General features: G+C 39.7%; 1 protein-coding gene across 1 annotated transcript in view; it reads left to right on the plus strand.

Moving 5' to 3' along the window:
* LOC126419408 (serine/threonine-protein phosphatase 6 regulatory ankyrin repeat subunit C-like) overlaps positions 1-12,969 on the plus strand; it is a 372,581-nt gene that overhangs the window by 37,014 nt on the left and 322,598 nt on the right. Inside the window, exons 2-3 of the mRNA XM_050086600.1 lie at positions 6,369-6,440; positions 8,551-8,745. Coding sequence (XP_049942557.1) covers positions 6,378-6,440; positions 8,551-8,745 — 258 coding nt within the window. The 5' untranslated portion in view covers positions 6,369-6,377. The remainder of the gene's footprint in view (positions 1-6,368; positions 6,441-8,550; positions 8,746-12,969) is intronic.

The following is a 12,969-nucleotide window of genomic DNA, read 5'->3' on the forward strand; positions in this document are numbered from 1 at the left end:
TTACAATCTCTTTTTACATTAGGCCAAATGTATCTCTCTGTAATGAGGCACGTAGTCGCGTGAATGCTCTGGTGAGCGAGATTGTGGATTGTGTCGAAAACGTCTTTCCTAAGAGCTTTAGGTACTGTAGGACGAGGATGACCTGTTTTAATGTCACAATACAATGAGCAATCATCATTAGGGAAGGGAAGTAGAGTAATTTGTAAGGAAGTATCAGAGTCAGAGAGAAGGTGCTGTATCTCTGGGTCGGATTGCTGGAGCTCGTGTAAGTGGTGAGGATCAACAGCTGTCTTCAGGGAGGACAAACGTGACAGGTAGTCTGCTGCAACATTGTCATTACCCCTGATATACTGAAAGTCTGAAACATATTGTAATACGAAATCCATATGGCGAAACCTTCTGGGTAGTACATCTAATGCTGGTTTGCGGAGAGCCTCGACAAGGGGCTTGTGATCTGTGTAAACTGTCACAAGTCGGGCTTCAATATCTGTACGAAAGTACTTTACGGCCTCATAAATGACGTAAAGTTCACGATCAAATGCGGACCAGTTTCTTTGCGTTTCGGTGAGCTTTTTTGAAAAGAAACACAGGGGTGTAGTATCTGTTGGTAGGGTCTGTTGCAAAACTGTGCCAATGGCATTATCGCTAGCGTCTGTGGTTATTGTCAGGGAGGCGTCAGGGTGAGGGTGAGACAGGGTAATAGCATTCAGCAAGGCGTACTTAAGCGAGTCGAAGGCTCGCTGCATGGTCTGATCCCATTCTATGTGTCTGTCACCTGTGGTATTCTTTCCCTTTAAGGCCTCAGTGAGAGGGGCTTGAAGAGATGCCGCATGTGTAATGTGGAGTCTAAAAAAATTTACCATTCCGAGGTATCTACGTAACTCTTTATAGGTTTGAGGGAGGGGAAAGTCAAGTATTTGTTGTACTCTATCTGAGGTGGGACGGATGCCTTCATTATTGACCAAATGTCCCAGGAAAATAACCTCTGGCTTCTCCAGTTGGGATTTGTCATGATTAATCTCAACTCCGTGTCATGCCAATCTATCAAAAACCTGTTGGAGGTGTTGTTTGTGTTCCTTGGCAGTTGTGGAGAAAATAATAATGTCATCTAGGTAGGCATAGCAAAAATTAAGGCCACGTAGAATGGTGCAATGAATCTTTGCCAGGTCTGGGCGGCATTCTTCAATCCATAAGGTATAAACAAATAATCATATAGTCCAAATGGGGTGATGATAGCGGTTTTGGGGATATCTTCTGGGTGCATCGGAATCTGATGGTATGCCTTTTTGCAGTCTAACACAGAGAAAAATAGGCACTGAACATCGATTGTGAAAAATCGTGGAAGTGTGGGACAGGGTAGTTATCAAGTATTGTTCTGGTGTTCAAAAGCCTATAGTCTCCACAGAGTCGAAAGGAATTGTCCTTTTTGGGAACGACATGTATTGGGGAAGACCACGCACTGTACGAGGAGTGGACTATACCCAAGCGTAAAAGTTTATTAATACATTCTTTGGCAGCGGTAAGTTTTTTTGCATTGAGGCGTCGGGGGCGAGAACGGACAGGCGGTCCCTCAGTTGTGTTAAGCCTGTGACAGACGCCCATAGTAATGGCCTTGATTTTGTGAATAGGTGTGGCATAAATATGTGGAGGGACGTAGGAAGGAGCGACGTTATTGTCGGTGCGCAGTAAGTATGAAAGGGAACTAACCTGAAATATGTTATCATTGAACGGTAGTTCAGTGAAAGCTGCAGTGTTGTCCGCGGAGCTGCAGTGTGCAACAGCCGGCGGTGTTCCATTGACTATGGTGCTACTGCACGAAGGAATCGTTGCGCGCGCATGCGCAAGATGAGACGCAGGCCCGTGAGGTGACTCAGGGGGGCTCACGCCAAATTCCTCACGGCAGCGTGAGTCACGGCGACAATCATCGCAAGTTGGATCGCAGTTTCAATACGCAGTTTGCTGAGGAACTTTGGCTCTGGCAGAGATGGCAAGTACTTCTGCTATGTTAATAGATATAAGTTCAGAATCGGATTCCGAATCTGAGTTTGAGTTCGAAACGGTGTGTTAAATCGCTCTGATGAAACTGGCTACAGGTTCTCACGCCTAAGAAGGCACGAGGAGGAGCATATGGCGTGAGTCAGAAGGGGCAGAGTAGCTGGTGAGAAAAGCCCTTGCTGTCACCAGGGCTACTGTATATATAGCGAGAAGTGAGCAAATTTCATTATTATCAATTATCAGAAACCATATTTTCGTAGCAGAAACAGAATCCTATTACTCATAAGGCCTATCCAACAGCAAATCGATTTAAACAGTGCTCATAGAACTTCATGTCATCACTTGGATGACAGTTTCGATTCTATATTGATATCAAAGACGTGATGAAATCCATCTATTCCATTTTCACTGGTAGATATGGAGGGCTACATGCTAGTAAGGAATGATATCATAAGGAACCTAGGCATCTTTTTTGATAAACATTAACCAGGACAGAGCACATCACGAAAATTTGCTACAGAGTTTTAACAATGTCAATGTAGAATGTTAACTAATTACAATGCAACTTACCATTTCATATGTCCGTTTTCTTGGCCTCTTCCTCCCACTTCTCAGCTTTCAGCTTCGTTTTCAAGTAATCTTCATGGCTTGTATCATACAGAACTTTGCGAACACGTACGGCTTCAATTAGCTTTTCTTCCATTTCGAACTACCAACAGCCAGAACCACTGTGAGCCTCGCAGTAAATTGCGTACAGGAAACTGCGGTCCGCAGGGTCACCAAGCCCAGGAACTGTGTCACGTCACACTGCGCTCTAACGTACGCAGGACCATTCAGTTGTGTGGTTCGCAAAAACTCACCGTGAGTCACCCCGCGTCACCTCACGGACCTGCATCTCATCTTGCGGCCAGGCTAACAGCTGTCGCCTCTGTGTTTTGATGAGAGGCGGACAGTGGAGCGCAGTGTGGGGGGTTGCGGGGCGGGTTGCCGTCTTCGCTGCCCACGTCATGGCAGGCGCTGCTGTGGCTGCATATAAACAGCGGTGCGGTATGCAGGTCCCGTGTAGTTTCGTGCGTGTTATTACTTTTAATCTTGATCTCCTCTCTAAACCCACGCAATTCATCAGTCAGGACATCACAACGTTGAAGTAGCTTTGCATTGTCTTCGGACAGTTTGTCGATTTCGAGGTGTTGCGTAACTAAGTTCACTACGGCAGCTTTGACCTCCTTAGATAGAATAGAAACTGTCTCTTTGTCTTGTTGACAGGACGTATTCGAGCTGCATTCTGTCGGCGTGGATGGGGAAAATATCGCCGAAAATTTTTGTTTAAAATCCACTGAGCAGAGGGCAGGTGTAAATAAGTCCAGAGAAAAGTTATGAGCAGTTAAGAAGTCCAATCCTAATACTGGCTCGTCGATTTCTACTACTGAAAATGTCCATTCATAATTATGTGTATCATCGAAGTAAATACGAAGTTGCGTTACACCATAAACCTTTAATGAGGAATTGTTGGCTGCTCTGATTTGGTGAGGCGAATGCTTGATTGTAGAAGTGACCATTGAACGTGGAATGACGATCACATCAGCACCAGTGTCCACTAAAAACCATTTCTGAGAAGCTATATCCTGGATATATAAACATCCGAGAGAATAATTCGGAAGTACTAGCCTGTGATCTGTTAGGCGACTTGACGTCACAGTGCGGACCGTTGCGCCTATAGCGGCCTGCCGTGCATGTTTGGGCGCATTGCACAAGGTGAGCGGCAATTCCTGGCTGTATACCGTAAACGGAGTGATACCAGCAGAGAGGATAAACTTGCTGATCCTGTGTTGTTACCGGGTGAGGGACGTCACTTGAAGCTGTGGTATGTGATGGTGAAGGACGGTGTGGAATCTGGTGCTCAGCCAGTGTACTCTGTCTGTTGTTTTGGAAAGATCGGCATCTGCCATGCGGGGGAGGCGTAATATTGAGGGGGGCACATGTAGACAACTTTCTTCTGTTGATTATCTTATATGCAGCATCGGCCAGCAATAGTTTCACTTGTAGAGGTTCCTGATCGTGTGATAGGAGCTGCAGTTGGATAGCTTGCGGCAGCGTTGCAACCCAAAAAGAAAGTAAAGCTTCATGTGGCATAGTTTTGCTATCGAAGACTGCTCTGATACGTCGCCACAGTTGTGAAGGAGTAGAGTCTTTGAGATGTACATCTTGCAGTATGTATAAAACAGACTCTTGCGTAGTCTTAACTAGATGTTCACAGATCTGTCTGCTGCCAGCACTAAGTCCTGTACCCACTCAGCGTGGTCCTCTAGGGCATTAATAAGCGCAATAAATTTAGCACTGTCTGAATCAATGTTTAGGGTGGTGAATATAGTCTCTGCCAAAATAAACCACGTTTGCGGGTTGTCCATCATGAACCTTGGTAATTTAGGAATTTTCTCACTCTTGTGTTGTGGATGTAACAGATTTGATAGCACAGTGGAGGGAGTGGCGGAGTGTTTATGAAGCTGTCACTCACGGCTGCTGATTTAAACACGGCTGGCGTGGGAGGCGCGGCAGGCGCAGCCGGGGCTGCGGAAACAATCGGGGCGGGACGACTGTCCAACCAGTAATTGTTGTCACTGAAATTTGTACCCATCTGTTTTTGTAGTGAGTCTTGAAGTGAGTGGGGGAGAGAATGTGTCCAAAACCGATTTATCAGCAATATATGGGGAGCTCCAAGTGATCTGTGGGCTCGAAAAGTCTGTGAGGTTCATAGTGTTGGGGCACTGTTGCACACTACATGTCACAGGAGGTTGTACATACGACGCACTGTGAGTCACAAATTTAGGCACAGGACTCATGATTGGTTTGTTATAGACAAACATAGAAAAAGTTTTCATAGCAGGTGACATCACTGACGATGTTGAAAGAGTCCACAACGGCATTGTTGATGACGGGCAAAACTCCACGGCATTGTACTTATCTTCCACTTTTATCCCAGTTGTTGGTGGCATTGTGCGTAGGAAACCGTGGAAGGGCAGTGTAGAGGCACCATTAGCATCTTGTTGTAGTCCGAAAGGAGAGGAAGGTGAGCGATGTGGAGATGTCGAAGTAAACGGCCACTTTGTCGAATCGGACATATGTTGCGCGTCGGGGTCACCAGTATGGCGAGTGTTATACTTATAACACAGAAAACACCATTTACTTTCACTACGTAATATTTTATTGGTACACAATAAATCAAAACACAAAGAAATAGATTTCGACAATTACGGTAACAGTCATGATGAATGTCTCACACCAACTGGTTAGCAACCAAAGTAAGTGAAGCAAAGTACAAAAAAGCAAAGATATTGATATTTTCTGGCAGTTCTGCCACAACATTAACACATGTGTAAAGTAATAAGAAGTTTGAAGCTGTTTTATACATGGCAGTTTGTTTCTTTAGAACTTGGCATTTACTGGTATTAATCTAGCTGCCAAGTTAGGGAAGAAATTTTTGTTGATATACAGTAAAGAAAGCTTTGACAGCCTGAGTGAGAGAGTTTTCCTTTTTCCTAGTATTGCTCCATGCTTTAGGATTTGCACCAGAAGGGTCATGGCTTGTTGCGCACTTAGCTCTTGTTTCTGTTTCTCAATTTCTACCCTGTCTCCACAACAACATCTTCATCTGAGGGTAGGAATTCCATCTTCATTGCTAGTCTGTATACCATATAAACTCTGTTTTAAAAGTGATTTTACTCTAATCAGATCATATGTTGCAGTGATTTTATGTGACAAGTAAAAAGAATGTGCCACACTGGATTTTGAATGAAGATTTCTGCATTTCATCAGCAGGTATTAAACGTTACAATTATTACACATAACTGGTTATGTACTGTCCACATAAGGCAGGAAACTAAATTCAAATCCTAGTCCACCATAAACTTTTAACTTGGCACATATAATGTTTTAGGCATGATTCCTTGCTTTTTTGTTTGTTTGAATCTTTTAGGCATGTTTACATGGTTCATTGTTTGAATTTTGTTTTTCTGTGGTGTATTGTGAACCAGTCTCTCAAGAGACTAAGTGACTGTCAAAAGTCAATCGGCCATTATGCAGAGATTCTGACTTACATGCAATAGATGGTTGATCTAATTTGACAATTTCTATATAGTTCTCATCTTTGACACATTTTGAGTTTACATACTTTAATAATGTTATACATACATCATTACACTGTAATATCAGAGCATAATAATCTTTAAAAAAATTAAAGTTTGTTCTTTCGGCATTCTTACAGGAGGTATGTGTTTATGTACAAATCTATAGAACAGAGTGTATCTGTGTGTTTCTATAGAACATGTGTTTGGTAGATTGCATCTTCTTTTTAATTTAGAGGCTTCACTTTGCAGACAGATAAAATGGGTCAAGAGGAACAAAGTGACCAAGCTATGCTGACTGCAGTGTATCGAGGAGATCTTAATGTAAGTAATTACAATTCCTTATTCTTTTTATATATGGTGCAAAAAATTAAATATTAAAGTAATTTAAGGTTTCATTGGATGCTCTGAACTAAAGGCTTTGAAAACTGTTTTTTATATATTACAATTTTCTTCCATTCAGTGGCAACTCCAGGCAGGAATATCAACAATCTAGGAAAAGACAGATTGCTGCTTAAAGAAGACGCGAAAAGTTGCAGACAGGCACAGTTAAAAGACACACGCACACGCACACACACACACACACACACACACACACACACACACACACACACACACACACACGGCATTCCGGCCCGAGATGCTGTATTTGGATTTGGTGGTCGTGTGTGTGTGTGTGTGTGTGTGTGTGTGTGTGTGTCAACTTGACGTGTCTCCTTTACAGTAAGTAGTAATCTGTCTTTTCCTACATAATTAATTTTCTTTCATTGATAAGTAATTTGATAATGATATTTTTCTGCTCCTTGTGAGTGTTATACTTTGAGTTACTGTATTAACTATTATTGTTGCTACAAATGTTCGACAATAGTCATCATATTATACACTGAAGAGCCAAGGAAACTTGTACACCTGCCTAATATCATGTAGAGCCCTTGCTAGCATGCAGAAGTGCTGCAACATGACATTGCATGGACACAACTAATGTCTGAAGTACTGCTGGAGGGAACTGAGACCATGAATCCTGAAGGGCTGTCCATAAATCTGTAAGAGTATGAGGGGGTGGTCATCTCTTCTCAATAGCATGTTGCAAGGCATCCCAGATATGCTCAATAAGGTTCATGTCTGACGAGTTTGGTGGCCAGCAGAAGTGTTTAAACTTCTAAGAGTGTTCCTGGAGCCCCTCTGTAGCAATTCTGGACGCTTGGGGTGTTGTGTTGTCCTGCTGGAATTGCCCAAGTCTGTTGGAATGCACAATGGACATGAATGGATGCAGGTGATCAGACAGGATGCTGACATACGTGTCACCTGTCAGAGTCATATCTAGATGTATCAGGGATTCCATATCACTCCAAATGCACGCGCCCCACACCACTACAGCACCTCCACCAGCTTGAACAGTCCCCTGCTGAGATGAAAGGACCATGGATTCATGAGGTTGTCTTCATACGTGTACACATCCATCAACTCAATAAAATTTGAAATGAGACTTGTCTGACCAGGCAGCATGTTTCTAATCATCAACAGTCCAATGTCGGTGTTAACGGGCCCAGGCGAGGCATAAAGCTTTGTGTCGTGCAGTCATCAAAGGTACATGAGTCAGCCTTTGGCTCCAAAAGACCATATAGATGATATTTCGTTGAATGGTTCACACGCTGATACTTGTTGATGGCTCAGCATTCAAATCTACAGCAACTTGCGAAAGGGTTGCACTCCTGTTATGCTGAACGATTCTCTTCAGTCATCATTGGTTCCATTCTTGCAGGATCTTTTTCTGGCCACAGTGATGTTGGAGATTGATGTTTTACCAGATTCCTGATATTCATGGCACAATCCTGAAATGGTCGTACAGGAAAATCTCCACTTCATTGCTACCTCAGAGACGCTGGGTCCCATCGCTCATGAGCCGACTATAATACCACATTCAAACTCCCTTAAATCTTGATAACCTGCTATTGTAGCAGCAGTAACCAATCTAAGAACTGTGCCAGACACTTGTCTTATATAGATGTTGCCGACCACCATGCCATATTCTGCCTGTTTACACATCTCTGTATTTGAATATGCATGCCTATACCAGTTTCTTTGGCACTTCAGAGTAGTTTTACTTAGCCAAATGATCTACATTACAGTTAGTCTTACATTTCCACACACTTTTCATGATGCCATAAAGAGAACTAGAAAAACACAAGAACAATGAAGAATTATTAGTTGTAATCTCATTCAGCAAATCATTTAATGTTGTAGACTATAGCATGTTTGAATAAATTCCATGATTTAATGAAAATTCATTAATTTTTATGATTTTTTTCTCTTTTAGCCTTTACTGATGGTTAGTTTGATATAGTTCCAGTGTAAACTTTCCTTTATGTATTATTCGATTATTACTTTCAATTAATAGCATGAATGCTTCAGTCTGTCTGTTTTCTGTCTATAGGCACTGAAAGAACTGATAGCACAGGGTGGTGAGCCAAATGCCAAGGACTGCAATGGCCACCCAATCTTATTACATGCAGCAAAAAACGTGGAAATTCTCAGATATTTATTGGAAGATGTTCATATTCCAATAGAAGCCTGTGATAAATATGGCTACACACCTCTTTTGAGAGCATCATCAAGTGGAAATCTAGATGTGAGTTCCAATCATACTCTTAAATACAATTATGAGTTAAAATTGCTTATTTGCCATGACAGCACTTGATGCTACGCCCAAAAACCTTTCAGGCTGTTCTTATCTTATCTTTCTTGTTACAAAAAGACAGATGATAATGGTCAGCGCTTACCTTCATGATGTGCAATTTCTGAGGGATACACTCCTCAAGTTCTAGAACCTGGCAGTAAGTTTCCTATTGTACCTGAAATAGCAGTGAGTAAAGGGAGCAAATCGTTAGCACATTAATAATCATGATGGTGGAGGAATGCTATAAAACTTCTAGAAGAGTTTACAGAAACACTTATAACCAAATCTTTAGCATTTGGAAGCATGAATACCTTTTTCTGGAAAGAGTGAAAGAAATAATTGTGGAAGTTGGGGAGCAGGATGCGAGTAGAGCAAATTACTCAGAAACCAGGTAAAGAAAGGGCCATGAAATACTAGGGTCCCTCATTAAATACCCCCCACCCCGCCCTGTTTTCATTCCCTCATAAAGGATGAACAAACAGTTCTTAAAGATAGAAATACATTTTTATTTGCTTTTAGGTATTCCTGTTAGATATACTGTAAAATGTATACCTTTAAACTCAATTTTGCACAGTTATGTTTTATCAGCAAGGCTTGCTGGTCCATACAAAAAATAAATGCAAATCATCTCTGCCATAAAACTCACAGGAACATCTAATGTATGACCAGCAAAAATCTTGTAACACAACAGAATAATTTGTTAAATCTCTACAATGACCATTTGGCCACAGTAGGATATAATGATACAGCCTTCCCCAAAATTCATATGAAATGTCTGATACCACCTTATTTTATATGCATCCGGATAATTATCGGACAATTTAGTGCTTGCTAGGGACTTGCATGTGTGTCTATATGTATATCATTCTGTCCAATTTGGTAATAATACTTGATATTCATTGTGAAAGCAAATAGTAGGTTCTGGAAAAACGTGCATTGTCATCATTACAAGAGACTGTCGTCGTTAACAAAATTACGTACAAATGCTAAATTAAATGATTAATCAACAAATTGAAGGACTAAATAAAAAGCAACAGATAATAAAAGGTAGCGGAAGTGTTGGAATAGGTGGCCGGCACCTACAATTACCATAATTACAATCGAGTAACGAGTTAACACAAACAACCTCATTATCTTGAAAAGTGGCTTGAAAGTTATTAGCAAGCAATGTATCTTCATTTGTTATTTATTTTTATGTCCTGTTTTGTAATTGATGTTCTTTGTAAACAGTTTTCTGACTTTTTAACGCTTGTTTACAATACACAGTTTCTCGATTTCTATAAATTGAAGTCTTGTTTGAGCAATTTATGTATGTAGTTGGATAAAGCATGAGTTCTGTACCACTATTAAATATTATTATCCAAAACTGAACTGTAATTAATTACATAACTAATATAATACAAGAGATATTGTTGTAACTAAAGTTCAGATCGATTTTCATATTTGGAACTAGTGATGTTACTATAAAAATTACATCAGTTAATATTGTAATTTTTTCCTTAATCAGCTGTAAGATCAGTTTCTTTATGTTTTTTTAAATTTTAATTGTAACATTGAAACTGTACAAATTTAATAATGGACTAAATTTGGAAGCTATTGCTAAAATTCCATATAAAGTGATTCTTTGATGCTGCGGCAGTTCAATTCAATTCACTTCAGTTGTTGAGTTAGTTGTTGTTGAGTCTGCTAGAGAGTCTGTTTGCAAGTCAAAGAGATCAGTCAGTCTGTGTTTTGTTTACATGACGAGTGTGCAGTTCGGATGTCAATTAATGTGAATAAATCTTGTTAAACATGAAAATTTTGTACTCATTCATCAATGGACCAAGCAGAGAAACTTAAGTAACATTCAACATGAATCATTAAAAGGCCTAAAACTAACAACAAATTCTGGATGCAGTAACATATGCAAATCATTTATTAGTCTCAATGAAAACAAGCATCTGATACTCAAGGTATCAGGAATGACACAACTATGACACATGGAAATAGGACTGCTTCCATGAGCAAAGACAGAAAACTGTGAAATTAAAATCAAAGCCATCATATGCAGTACCAAAAGCTACAGAAAAACTCCCTTCAAACATATTAGACTCAAACATTTTCAATATCAAACTGTTTCTATAATATAAATGAATGTATGTTTATTTATTTATTTATTTTTTATCATCCCAATGATCACATTTGTGATATAGGATTTGTCAGGATACATTTCAACAACTATATAATATCTTTACAAAAAATTTTCTATGCTAAAATTCATATGAATCTATCTTATGTTTAATACAATATACAACTAATAAGTGTTTTTATAACATAATTTCTTATGTGCTTGACAGACCTATTCCATGATGTGATTTCATTTGTCACATTTATGATATCATATATTCTTACACAGTTGAGCAGAGCTAATCACTTATACTGCAGTGACATTTTTAAGCATGTGGTTCTTACTCTTATTATGTGCTTGACAGGCATATTCATTGATGCAATTTCAGTGGTCACATTAATTTAAACATATATTCTTATACAGTTGCACAGAGATATTCACTTATGCTGTAATAACATTTGTCAAGAATGTGGTTCTTTGTATTCTAATACAGTTGAGCATAGAAATTCATTTACACTGTCATAACATTTGTCAAGCATGTGATTCTTTATAACAGTTTTAAATTTATCCTCATTTTCCGGCTCTTTGATATGTTTTGGTAGTGCATTAAAAAGTTTGATGCCTTGATTATGTACATGTTTTTGACTTCGGGTCCTTGTTACAGTTTGTAAGTGGAGATCTTTACACTGCCATGTATTGTAATTATGGTAGTCTGTATTGGCTTTCATTTTGTCCTGATTTCTTTTGATCACCAACAGACATTTCAGAATGTATAATGATGGAATTGTTAAAATTTTCAATGCTTTAAAAAGGGGCCTACAATGTGTTTGAGGTGGGCTCTGGGTCATTATCCGAACAGCGCGTTTTTGTAATTTGAAAATCTCATTTAGATGACAATTTGTTTTTCCCCAGAATACTATCTCATAGGATGCAATGGACTGAAAATAGCCAAAATATACTAATCTGGTACAGTCATTACTAGAAATGCTTGAAATTATTCTAAGTACAAAACATACTGAATTTAGTTTTAGTGCTAAGCTCACCGTATGGTCCTTCCAGTTTATCATCTCATCAGTGTGCATACCCAGTAATTTTGCACACTATTCTCTTTCAAGTTGTTTGCCCTCCATGGTGGGATTTGTGTCATCATGTTCACTTATTTTTCCATATTGCACATAATTAGTTTTTTTTTACATTCAGTGTTAGCTTGTTTGCACTAAACCATTTTTGTATATCTTGCAATGACTGCTTCATATCACTAACTATTAAACTAGTATCATCAGCAAATAACATGATTATAGCTTTTCTCTCTGACACCTGAATATCATTAATGTAAATGAGGAACAGGGAACAGCAAGGGGCCTAATACACTTCCTCGGGGTACTCCTACTGTGACCTCCCTTGGATCAGATCTTAGTTTAATTTGGTGCTGTAATTTCAACCACCTGCATCCTCTTTTCCAGATAAGACTCAAACCACTTTTTTACCAGTCCTCTGATACCTATAGCTTCAAGCTTTTCCAAAAGTATGCTGTGGTCAACGGTGTCAAAGGCTTTTGACAGACCTAGATTTATCCCGACTTAACTCTTTCCCTCTTCCAATTTACTGATTATTTCTTTTGTGTATTCCAGTACAGCTGTTTTGGTACTTCTCCCAGCTTGAAATCCATGCTGTTTACTGTTTACCAGACTGCGGATATTAGGATAATGTTGACACTATATTTCATTAGTATCTATAAAACCTTAGAGAAAGTTGGGAGAAGTGAGACAGGTCTGTAGTTTCCTATTTTAAGCTTATCACCCTTTTTCAACAATGACTTAAGAAATTTTCAGTTTCTGTGGAAGCACGCCCTCAGCCATTGACAAGTTTGCTATGTGCGCCAGTGGTTTCACTATTTGATTAGCTGTTTTCTTTACTAGTGTTATTGGCACCTCATCTACTCCAGCTGATCTCTTGGACTTCAGACTTTTAATCACTTTTAAAACTTCCTTTTTGTTTGTTGGGACTGCCATCATACTGCTGGCTGCCTTGGGTGCTGCTCTCTTAATTTGCTCCACAAAAATTCCTGC

This window comes from Schistocerca serialis, chromosome 1 (genome assembly GCF_023864345.2).
Source record: "Schistocerca serialis cubense isolate TAMUIC-IGC-003099 chromosome 1, iqSchSeri2.2, whole genome shotgun sequence".
In the NCBI taxonomy this organism is placed as follows: domain Eukaryota; kingdom Metazoa; phylum Arthropoda; class Insecta; order Orthoptera; family Acrididae; genus Schistocerca; species Schistocerca serialis.